This window comes from Diospyros lotus, chromosome 1 (assembly GCF_014633365.1).
Source record: "Diospyros lotus cultivar Yz01 chromosome 1, ASM1463336v1, whole genome shotgun sequence".
Classification (NCBI taxonomy): Eukaryota; Viridiplantae; Streptophyta; class Magnoliopsida; order Ericales; family Ebenaceae; genus Diospyros; species Diospyros lotus.
The window spans coordinates 36,763,412-36,775,833 of NC_068338.1; the positions used below are offsets into that span (position 1 = coordinate 36,763,412).

General features: G+C 37.2%; 1 protein-coding gene across 6 annotated transcripts in view; it reads left to right on the forward strand.

Moving 5' to 3' along the window:
* The first annotated feature begins 224 nt into the window (after positions 1–224).
* LOC127794994 (protein TIC236, chloroplastic) overlaps positions 225–12,422 on the forward strand; it is a 35,480-nt gene continuing 23,282 nt past the window's right edge. For 4 of the 6 annotated variants that reach the window (XM_052326779.1, XM_052329096.1, XM_052329792.1 and 1 more), the window contains exons 1-6: positions 225–388; positions 574–2,873; positions 5,504–5,702; positions 5,853–5,912; positions 7,564–7,668; positions 9,577–9,717. In XM_052326779.1, the coding sequence (XP_052182739.1) occupies positions 751–2,873; positions 5,504–5,702; positions 5,853–5,912; positions 7,564–7,668; positions 9,577–9,717 (2,628 nt within the window). In that variant the 5' untranslated portion in view covers positions 225–388; positions 574–750. Of the gene's footprint in view, positions 430–573; positions 2,874–5,503; positions 5,703–5,852; positions 5,913–7,563; positions 7,669–9,576; positions 9,718–12,422 lie in introns of all 6 variants that reach the window. The other 2 variants (XM_052328308.1, XM_052327578.1) reach the window with 2 other exon arrangements.

Here is a 12,422-nt window from a genome sequence, read left to right on the forward strand (position 1 = left end):
GAGCCACATTATGATTGATGACTTTGTATGTGAATGAATGATTGATGAATTGATCGAGGGGCAAAATGACAAGGAAGAAACGAGAGAGAGAGAGAGAGAGAGATTCAAGGATCCACATTGTTCTTGGCGGCTCATGGGGCTTGGCCGGATAGAGGTTATATTCGTGATTCTCTATATTTGTCGATGGCATATACGTCAATCCCCCCCCCCCCTCCCTTTAACATTTCATTGGCCAGCGACTCAAGCAAAGTCCCACGCTTCCCCCCCCCCCTCTCTCTCTGATTTCAATCCAATATGAGCAATCGCGCAATGAATTGTTAAACACAGCTATGTTTGGATCTAGTTAGGCGCTCCGTCGGGGAGATTATCGAACAAAATCCTGATACAGGTAGGGAGATTATCGAACGCAATCCTGATACAGGTAGATAGGTACTCGAGAATTTTGTTTTGTTTTCAACTTTCACTTTAAATATACAGTTTTTTTTATATTTAAATTTCTTGGTTTCTAGGGAGCGACTTCATGTAAAAACTAAGTTTCCAATTGTCTAAAAGCCAATTGTAATATTGTTGCAGAATATCTGTGGGGTATGTTTGATGTTCTGAAAGTAGCGAGAACTGGTGGCGCTTCATTTGAATTCCTGGACAGTTCTTGGGTGTGTTAGAAAGAAGTACTCTGAACTTCGAAGGGGGCTGAGAGTTGCTTCTTGGCCCCGGGAAAATGAGTTAGGAATTGGTTGATAGTCTTCGATAATGAGCACTGGACTACATAGCCCATTTCTGGGGTTTCCACTTGAATGCTATCTAAATAAAAGAAACAAGGGCAATTTATTTTATCGGGATAGAACAAAATTGCCCAGAAGGGAGTTCTTCTCGTGTAAATGTGTAAAGCAAAGTAACTGGTTTTCTCAGGGAATCAGGTTTTCTCATTTTTGTGGAAGAAATGCAGAGCTTTTATGGAAGAATCTGGGGTGGAGAGGTGGGTTGATTGTGAAACGTATAACAGAGCCCTTTTATGGGGACAAGGCTTTGGTTAGATCATTGGCTCCCTTGTGGGAAGAAGGGTTGCTTCTAATCAGGTGTTCTGTCTTTTGTGCGGTAATATCTGGTGTGTGCTTATTGGTATGGTATGGGCAGGCAAAAGCCAAGACTTTTGTGGAGGCTAAACTTTTACCTTCCGTTTGTTCAGTACTGAGTGAGTATATTGAGCGTGAGATTGATTTTGGTAAGGTTCGCCGAATATCCCCTTTAAGCATTACCTTGGAATCCTGTTCGTTTGGGCCTCATAGTGAAGAGTTCTCTTGTGGGGAGGTCCCCACTGTAAAACTACGCATTCTTCCTTTTGCAAGTCTGAAGAGGGGGAAGATTGTGATTGACGCAGTTTTGTCTAATCCAAGTTTATTGATTGTGCAAAAGAAGAATTATACCTGGCTAGGAATACCCTATTCTGATGGTAGTCTATCGAGGCATTTGTCAACTGAAGAAGGAATTGGCCATCGTACGAAAATCAGAAGGGTTGCTAGGGAGGAAGTTGCTGCTTGCTATGACAAAGAGAGAGATGATGCAGCCAGGGAAGCTGCGAAAATGGGTTACATTCTTTCTGAGAAAAGATCTCATGCATTGGAGGGTGACATGAAGGATAATGCTAATCACCCAGCTGGACTGGCAACCTCTGAGTCATTTTTCTGCATGGACGAGCGACTGCACTGGCGAGATCATCACTGTATGGATGCAGGGGTTGAGTATGAATTGAAGCATGCAGATTTGGAGAAAGCATTTGGTGTAAACATTCCCGGTGAAGGAGTTAAATTCTGGTCTAGATTTGTGCCTGGGCCCATAAGGCATAAATTCAAGAGGAAAGCTAATGGGCGAGATGTATCCGTGTCTGGTTTCACAGCCAAAAGTAGAATTCTTGAACGCAGTGCACTGGCAGCGCATGCTTACTTCCTAGGTCTATCAGATGGAAAATCTGGCGATCCTAATCAACCATACGGGGATAACTTCCTGAATATCAAGACGGGTCTGAGCAAAAGTGAGGGTGATGCTAGTGGCTCCCTGGCTGTAAGAAGCAATTATGAAGAAAATGTAGCAGCTGATTATCAGAATGGGGAAACTAACTTTGGAGGAGGGAAGACTCAAGAGCATGGAAAGGTTGAAGCTGCTGGTGATTGTTTGACTGGTGGGGGAATCTCAGAATTGAAAAACAAAACAATTGATCCTGATTACAGGCAACAGTCTGGAATTCAACCTTTTTGTGATGAAAAACAATCTGATCCTGATGAAAAGCATCCTGAGGATCAGGTTAATGATTTTGTATTTTTGCGTGATCCATTTCTTATGACTGTAGGTAGACTACTTAAAATTAGAGATTCCAGTGACAAAATTCCATCAATTGCCTTCAGATCAGCAATAAATGATGGTTCCAATGTACATGGTGGAAAATTAGAATTTGATGGCACAATTAGCAATGTGGATACCCCAGGTAACTCCAGCAGGTTGGAAGACCAGATTTTAGAATCCCTTGATAATAAATCAATAGATCAAGGGGCCCATAAGTTTCAGGGCTCAGCTATCAAAAAGCTTGAGTCCTTGCTTGCGGTGAACCCTGCACTCCCAATTTGGCCTTCAAGCTTGAATTTGGGATTGCCTTCTTTACATAGAAACTTGCAGGAGCTGTGGTCTTTCTATCTAGCTGGTCCTGCTCAAAGTCTGAAGTCAGAGATGGGTCCAAAGGTTGAAGATATCATTTCTGAACTGGCTGAGGTAGATGAGGGGCAGACCTCACAAATTGAGAAAATGCTGCCTGTTATTTTAGATTCTGTTCATTTCAAGGAGGGCACATTAATGCTACTTGCATATGGTGACAGGGAGCCTAGGTATGGTTCAGTTTTCTTTCTGTTTTCCTCTCCCTACTATCTAAGTAGACTCTGGTTCTGTTATCTGTTCCTTCCTTTATCTATGAGAAATCTATCACAGGCTTAAAATTGTAGAGTTGTTATAATGGGACAAGACATACTTGTTCAAGTGTGACTGACATTCACTTTGTGGAAACCTGGATTGACAAGATCAGTACCAGGTTTAGGTCATTCTTTGAAATGGTTATTTCATAGGTTACAGGCGGTAACTGTTCTAAATATCTGAGACTACGCATGCATTCTATGAGTTAGGGTGAGAGAAAATATCAGTCTGGATCAGTAATGTATTGAGATTATTCATTGAAGTGGGGTTGAGACAATTTGTTGAAATGATTATTTTTCAGGTTAACAGATTGATCTGTTTTAAACATCAGAGACTATCTATGCATTCTATCAGTTAAAAGTAGAGAGAATATCTTCAAATAATTTCAAAAGATCTCCTATTAACACAATATTTTGAAGCAAAAGAATGATTGGGAACACGTAGCTGTTTTTCTAATTTTTATTTAAAGATGGCATATGAAAATTGTAATTTGTTCTTACTTGTTATTATGGTGATCCAACTAGTGGGTACGGGCCAGTTAGGAGTACTGGCTTAGCTTTTCATTCCCATTTATTATGTTTTTACTTTTTAGATTTCAGCAGATTGGAATGGGCATTCGAGGTTCTGTCTTCTTGGAATGTTGTTGTGTTCTTTTCTTCATATTCTTAATTGTCACTGTTTCCATGTTGTATGGGTTGGTTTATAATATCAACCATCTAATGAAACATGACCTAATGAAACTTTTTCATATGAAGATGGTGTTGAAACTTCATCTCATCATTCTTTTGCTAGAGGGTTGCATTAGGAAGAGCATCCGGCATAAAATTTTGCCACATTGTTCTTTTGCATGGATTTGTACTGTCAATTTGACTTTTAGAAGTCAATTGACAACATGAATGCAGTGTTGCTGACCCTAACTTGGTTAGTTTAAGGTGTGGTTGATGATGATGATTCCTAATTATCAGTGATGGTGGGAGATTAGATGGTTGTGGTGATGATTCCATCAATATTAGCACTCTAATTATGGCTAGGATTGGGTTAATTGCAGGAAAGAGGGGGGAAATGGGGCTGAATGGGGCTGTTGGTGTGATATTTTAGAGATTCACTTGATAAAGTTTACTTGTCTAATTAATTAACTAGTTCTTGTTAATTATACCATAAAGGATAGATGGGGTAAGTAGAAAATTAACAACTTGACTTAGTCAATCTCTACCACTCAATTAATGGTCTATTCTTTGGGGTGTAGGGTGATTGTTACAAAATTACAGTTTTTCAAATTGCAGCCTACTATATATTTTGGCCAATTCTTCATGACAAAAGTGACCCTGGCTTCTATTATGCATTAAAAGGGAAGGAAATATTTGTTACAAGTACACAATAATTTATGTGTCTCAAACAAATTTATTATTGTTTCTTGTAGTTAGATTTATAAGTCTCCCTGTTAGGAAGCATCTTGTACGCCAATTAGATTTTCTGTGATTACAATTGGCCCAACAGCTGCTGTGGGCATGAAAAAAGAGATCTAAGAAGGCACTTTGGCAATCAAATCCTTCCCTGCCTTCCCAAGGAAAACAACATACTGTAGTAAGTCTAAACTTTCCTTAGGTTAGAAAAAAGTATTGACCAAATAATCCTTGAGGCCACCACTAAGTTCTGTTGCTTAATACACAAAGAACTTGCCCGCATCCTTCATCTCTCAATCCTAATCTGCTCCATGAAGGAGATTTCAAACCATCTTGTGCTTGTAAGTTAGCCAAGTCGGAACCAAAGTTGCCTTCTTGGTGTTACCAATATTGTGGAAGGTTGGTTTAAACAAATAGCAATACAAAATTGGTTCTTGCACTCGTAGTGAATGGTTAGATTCCCTTGACACCAAAGTAGAAGGTCAGTGGCCATAACTTTTACAGAATAATCCAAAAGATATGAAACTTCTCAAATGCACTTGACAAGATGTGTAAGAAAACAAGAATACAACAAGATCAGACAGCCCTAAACAGTAAGTAGTGTAAGAATAGAGGTTCAGACCAAAACTTTGATTTAGTTAGGCCCCAATTCCCTAGTTTTGACAGGAAGTCAACCAGTTGGTGTCCCTTTCTTATCATGCATTGCCTAGATTGCGGTATATTATAGTTTCTTGCAAGCTTCAATTTGATCCTTGCATCTTGTTGCTTGCTCTTATAAACTTGATTTCAAATACCTACCTTTTTCTATGTCCTTTGACAATTTTAATATATTCTGTAAAAGCTGTAGTATCTGTCCTATCATCAAAGTGATTCAAGGTGTGGTTTATAGCCTTATCATATTCCATGTCTAGCTCTAGGGAATCTTAGCTTTACTTGGTTTTAGTTGTATATCTGTATGATTTTATCCTTTTCTGTTGGTACTAAAGACAAATTGGTTAGAATTGTGGATTCTGGAAGTTTACTCGGCCAAAAATAAAAAAAGAAAAAAAGAATTGTGGATTCCGAATGATGTTTTTTTTGCTAGAAGATGGCATTTTATATGCACTATAGCATATTTATGTTCTTTTCTTATGCACTTTTAATAGGGAGATGAACAATGTCAATGGTCATGTAAAGTTTCAAAATCACTATGGTCGCGTGCATGTGCAACTGAGTGGAAACTGTAGTATGTGGAGATCAGATGTATCATCTCAAGATGGTGGATGGCTGTCTACAGATGTTTTTGTTGATATTGTTGATCAGAAATGGCATGCCAATTTGAAAGTCATGAATCTCTTTGCGCCGGTAAGGTATACAGTATATACTTAAATTTGAAAATAATAGTCACCCAAAGCCTTTATTTTCTGTGTTAAGAACTGCAACAAGTTTTTTATATGTTCTGATTTGTGTGGATTGTCTATGCTTCCTTGATCTCTCTTCTAACTTTCCCTGCAGCTCTTTGAAAGGATTTTAGAGATTCCAATCATGTGGTCTAATGGCAGAGCTACTGGTGAGGTGCTTCTCTAACTCTTATTTGTTCTTTTCTTTTGCGACAGTTTATGAGAATATATTCACCCCAGTCCTTTTAAGGATCACTCGTCATGACATTCCTGTTGGAACTCTTGTATAACATGTATGGCATTCTGAGTATTAGAAGCTGCAGTTCATGGGTCTTGAATTTTCGGAGTAATGTTGACTTAACCAGAAGAATTTTATTTCATCCTGATTGGGTACAATTTCACTATTTAATATAGAGGCAGGCAGTCGATTTTCCATAGAAGTAACTCCTTTTTAGCCTAAACCCCCAACAAGTTATGGAATTTTTTTTTGTCTTCCCATGCTTAGCTACAGAACAAGATGATGATGTATGGAATAAAAAATTCCAAAGGTGAGGGGATATAAGAGAAGGAGATTTTAGTCGAGGGAACTTGAAGATGTACTTCTTGACACTGTTTTCAAAAAGCCATTTGTGGTTCAATTTATAATTAGAGATTGGTAAGCGATCAACTTAAATGATCTACCTGATGGCTGAGTACCTGTATCCTGTGACTCTTGTGAGCTTGATATTAAGTTTTACTGCCACTCATTGGATTACAAAAGATCATTGGAAAGTGAAATAAGGAGCTTTATATTAAATAGAATTTGGATGTGTAATGCTTTATGATATTTTCCAAATGATAGTATTGTAATCTGTCCTTGTTTCAACTTAGCCATATACTTTGCAAAAGTGTATTTTGATCAGTCTGTTGTTGCAAAAACTTTTCTGTGAGAGTTTCATGCCATGGTTTGCTGCTGCTCATTGAGCCTTTAGTTAATGTTTTATGGAAATTTCTTTGTCTTGAAATTCTTAGTGTATTGCAATTGTTACGAATTCTCCAAAAAGTTAATAATTGTTTTATTTCTGGTTATCTGTAACAATTGAACTGATCGAAGGAGTGTCCAAAGGATTGAGTAGAGTTCAAATAAGAAAATTAGGAAAAGATAGCTGACTTCCAGTTCAAAGAGCCAACTTGGGCTTTAAGATATGTCCAAATTTCTTGCTGCTAACGGTTCCAAGGATCTATGAAGATATTGGCAGTATTAGCTTATTTCTTTAATGTCTTTTTGTTTTTTGAACCCTTTCCTTTGAATAAGTGAGTTAACTTCATTGAAAATCAAAACTATATCATTTGACCCAAAATCAACACCTTAGTATAAGTACTCTAAACCATGGTTTTTTGAAGTTTGCAAACATTATTAAAAGAGTTTAACAAGAATTTGCAGGAAAAATTTCACCAAGTTCCTAGGATTTTATTTTCCATTTATTTGATAGCAGAACAATTATGAGGCTCTACATCAAAATGCTATTCGCTTATTTGTTTAAATAATTCATCTTCGCTCTCTTCACTTGAGTTAACTATTGTGTTATTGATAATTGTATTCTGTTATGGTCTTGAGTCAACAACTCAACATTGCCTTTTCCGACTACTTCAGATTGGCTTTTATATTTGTTTTCATTGCAGATGCAAATTTTCATTTCACCTAGTTCTAGAATTCATGTAGCTAACCTTACATAGAGGGATTAAGACTTGTTATGATGTTGTTGCAAATGCATATTTTCAATGTGCTGTGTGTTTCATTGACTAAGAAATATATATTTTATCTTATATCATGTGTGTATTTACAGGTGCATGTATGCATGTCAAGAGGAGAAACTTTTCCTAATCTTCATGGGCAGCTTGATGTAACCGGGTTGTCCTTCCAAATATATGACGCTCCATCATGGTTTTCTGTGAGTTTTAGCATCATAAGTTGTAGTTCACTTTTTCTTTCCTGGATATGTGTGGTATCTTTCTCTCGAGTTGCATATATGCTTGTATGATACTGTTGTTAATTAGGAAACAAAATTTATTTTGTTATATAAGATTACCATCTATATTAGCTCATGTGTCCCCAGTGTGCCCTTTTTTGATAAGTAAGTGGGTCATGGTAATGTAAAAGGTGCATGCCAACAACACTTCATGCATCATTCACCTGCATGTCTTATGATTTCATTTTGTTACTGCAGTACTTGGGGTGATATTTTTTGTATCATGTTTAACTGAGGGATAACTGATTAATGTTACTGCTGATGAGGTGATTAAGGGTGCAGACAGTTTGATCTGTGATGGCTCGTTGTGTATTTAAACCTTCACAATTTGCATAGAGGATATGTGAAAATGCATGAGACCAGAGTCGCACCAATTGAAGAGATTTCTGTTCCTTGTTAATGGGCATCTTGTTGAGAAATGGGACAGAAGGTGGACATCATTTAGCTGTTTTCTCTCAATGTTGTACCAATGTAATTGTGAGGATGAGGACTAAGGTATGTATTTGATTTGTGACACTGTTGCAGACGTGGGTAGGGTAAATTTTTGGGACAAAATGTTTCCCATAGTCAATCCCTTTTTGGGAGAAGATTTATTGTTGCATACAAAGAGACATTGACATGGTTCATCATCCACATGACAATTGGGATAGATAATTCAGAAGTCACGATGCTTTCAACTTGATGGATGGGTTGTAGGGAGAGGCAGGTCCATACACTTGGTATTATTGAGAGTCTGCTGTCAAGACTTGGCAGGTTCTTGACTTCAACAAAGTGAAACACCTTGCATGTACTGCCTGCAGATCACTAAATTAGGCTAGGTTCTGTTCATGTGCTTGACTTACCAATTTTTTTTTTCTTACTTTATTACATCTGAGGCCTTGTCCATATGGTGGGATATTGACAAGGATACAACAAAAAATAACAAGCCTTAATCCCATTAGGTGGGGTCAGCTGGGATATGGAAAAGGTTATGGATCATAATTGTGAAAAGGTGGATGGATTGAAGAAGTGACTCAATGTCCTGGGGTTAATTGCTATTGAATGTCCCAGAAAAGCTTACAGGAGGAGTACCACTATCCATTCAACATATGTTTTTTACTTGGCATCACCTTCAGTCATTTGAAGATGTAGCAAATCTACATGGGGAATGTTTTCCATGTGAAAGGAAAGTTAACTTAAACTTTAAAAACTTTAAAGAACTTGAATTGTTTGTTTTCATACTGTAGGGAAGGAATGGCTGATTGTAGTTTGTGAGTGTCCATCAACGTCCAGAATAATCCTCTAACTGACCTTAAGCTGTTGGTGCTAATTTCTATTGAGAGCAATTTCTAGGTTAATGAATGTCACTTATGGTTATGTACTACTTTGAAATCTGTAATCCTTTATCTGCTTCACACGTCCAGTATTTTGTTCTTTGAGTGTTCCTTTAGGCTGAGCTATAGCCTAATACTATGTTTTTCTTTTCTTAATTGTTGTTCTTGTTGCTTTGACTATATGTCCAATGCTTCTCTGAATTTTCAGTTTTTTTTTTTTTGTTTTAATTCCAAGCTCACATTTATGCGTTTCTCTCTAGTGGCCAGGGCAAGACTAAGAGATTTTGGTGCATTTTTTAATGATTATCATTGTATATTTTATTCTTGATTCGATTGTTCTTTTCCTTTGTTTTTTTCTATGGGAAGACCATTGTTTTTTTTTTTTTCGGGGGGGAGGGGTTACATCACTCACATGGTTGCTTTGGCTTCGAAGTGATTTTGCTACAACCATCAGATCTTCTTGTCCATCTTGGCTTTGTATTTTGAAGCTGATATTGCAGTCATTGTTTTTTTGCAGGACATGTCTGCAAGTTTATGTTTCCGTGGCCAACGCATATTTTTGCACAATGCAAGTGGCTGGTTCGGCAGCGTTCCTTTAGAAGCTTCTGGAGATTTTGGCATTAACCCGGAGGAGGGAGAATTTCATCTTATGTGTCAGGTATTGTCTTTCTGAATAAGTTGTGGTAGGCTTGGTTCATTTCTTTGGTATTTGGAATTGACACCTGTCCATTTATTAGATGTGAATAACTCATTGTATTTCTTGAGTTAAAGAGGGGCCTTTATGTTGAACTGTTATTTTGTGAGTAATCCACTTTAGATATAGAAAATATAAAGAAAAGAAATTGTGGCATCAACCAATTTTTCTGTGCTCGAGCGTGCGCATATTCACGAAAATATAATCAATCTCCTGCCATGCATATGTACAGCTTCATGAATCAGTTTTTTTTTCCTTTTCCTCTCTCTCTCTTGGTAAGGGGGTTAGCCATGCATATTCTTTATGGAAATCAAATTACACCTTAGGAAACAAGGCACTCCCAACCCTAAGGGGTAGCTCAAGTGGTGTTGGAGTGGAAAGAACTTTGAGTTACACTAAGGTTCAAACCATGAAAGTACCAAGTGAGGCCATTTCTTGGGGCCACGACCAGTGTTATTAAAGGCGTGCCTAGGCGCAAGGCGCACCTTGGGTGCTTGGAATGCTTCCAGGCGAGCGCAAACCACCAAGGTGCCTTGGGCTTAGGCGTGCCTGGGCTTTTTTAATTGTTTTTTAGGATTTTACTGTTTATTGCTTTGTTTAATTTTTTACTATTTAGAATTTTAATTTATTGCTTCAACTACAAATTTGACAATGAGTAAAAGAGCTACTATTTCAAATGCTCCAATTGAATTTGAACTAGATAAAGATGGAGAGGGAGATGATGTGGAAGAAGATATTAGAGATGATGTAGAAGAAGATATTAAAGATGATGCTTCTAATGATGAAAATATGTAAATGTTTGATCTTGATGATGAGGATGATTTTTAGATTATTTAAAATACATAATTAGTTAATCTTGATTAACATTTAAGACCTATAAATTGTTTTAAGATTTAATTTAAGTTGACTTAGACTTTTAGATTGCATCTTTTGACATTTTTTATTGTTCTTTTCATTAGTATATGTTGAATTTTTTAATTTTCTTGATAACATGCATGTGAATATGTTGAAGCGTAAGGCGCAAGGCACAAGGCAAGGCATGCACCTGATGGAACTAGGCGCATGTTAACTAAAAAAAAAGAAAAATATATATCCTACTTGAAGAATAAGGTATAAAATAGGTCTTAACTCCTAGTTGCGCCTTAGTGTGTCTTGGGCCTTTAATAACACTGGCCATGATTGCTATCCTGACGCAGCGTGTAGCGCGAGTGTGAAGAAAACATACAAAAATAAACGCTTGAAAAAATAAACTTCAATGGCCGAAGCTTGGCTTTTAAGAAGACGCAAAAACAAGACTGTTTTGCTAAGAAACCCAAATAGGTTGTTGAAATTTGATTGAGAAAAACTTAATTACAAACTCTAGATCCTAGGCATATTTATAGTGTTTGGCTAATCCAAATCTATCTAATATTTGTAAACAAAATCCAACTAGAATTCTAATAGAAATAAATCCTAAGTAAAAGTTAACTAGAATCCTAATAAAAATAAAACCCTAATCAAACATGAAATAGAATCCTAAATCAAGTAAAAACATGAAGTAGAATCCTAAATCAAGTAGACTCATGAAGTAGAATTCTAAATCAAGTAGAAACACGAAGTAAAATCCTAAATCAAATAGAATTCTAAAACTTAAGAAGTATTAAAATATTGTTCCGGCACTATTATTCCGGTGATACTATTTCGGTTTGGTTAGGTCGGCCTTGGGCTGAGTCTTGATTGGTGACCGCATCATTCACCTTCACTTGAGAAAAAATTCGACCTCGAATTTTGATTTGGGTAGGACAAATCCACGTTTGGTAAGTACAAAGAGAGATTAGCCTCATTGAATGTTTAGAAATACCCATATGATTAGGCAAATCCACAACATAAGCATTATCATTGGTCTTCTTTAGAATCTTGTAGGGACCATACTTCTTTGGCTTGAACTTGTTCTGCTTTCCTATTGGAATCCGTTCCTTCTTCAAGAATATCATGACTTCATCTCCAACTTCAAATACCTTGTGCTTCCTATGCTTGTCAGCTGTCGCCTTGTACTTCTTATTTGTGTAACTTTTGCTTAACATCTTCTTGAACCAACTTGAACTTTTCTGCAAAGGGAACATGAGCAAAGACATTCTTCCCCCTCTTAGCCCTATCTTCATTGGCATGGGTCCAACCTTCACCATATTTGTTGCCCTTTGCCTCCACTGTATTATTACTGTTAGATTGAGGATGTTGACATTCCATCTTGAGTGTTTTTCTAATATGGTAAATTTTATCATAGGTCCTTCTCTTTTTATCAGCTTTCTTGATTTTGACTCCTTAATAGCTTTCGAGTTTATCTGTAGATTTTTCTTGCCTGGAGAAGTATTCTTTTGCAATTGTTTCGAATAGAGGTTTATTCCATGACTACCAGCAGTCTCTCCATCACTTAAAATATTGATGTTTGAATCCTCCTTTGGTTTAAGCACTTGATTAGCTATAGCAGCAACTGCTACAGCATTCTTAGTTTTAGAATCTAATTTCAAATTAATACTGAAAGTAGTTGCACTATTTGAGTTAACTAGCCTGGGAGATCCAACACCTCTATCTACAAAGAGACCCTCGTGACCATCTCACCTTTGCAAATGATGCGGTCACCAATCAAGACTCGGCCCAAGGCCGACCTGACCAAACCGAAACAGTATCAC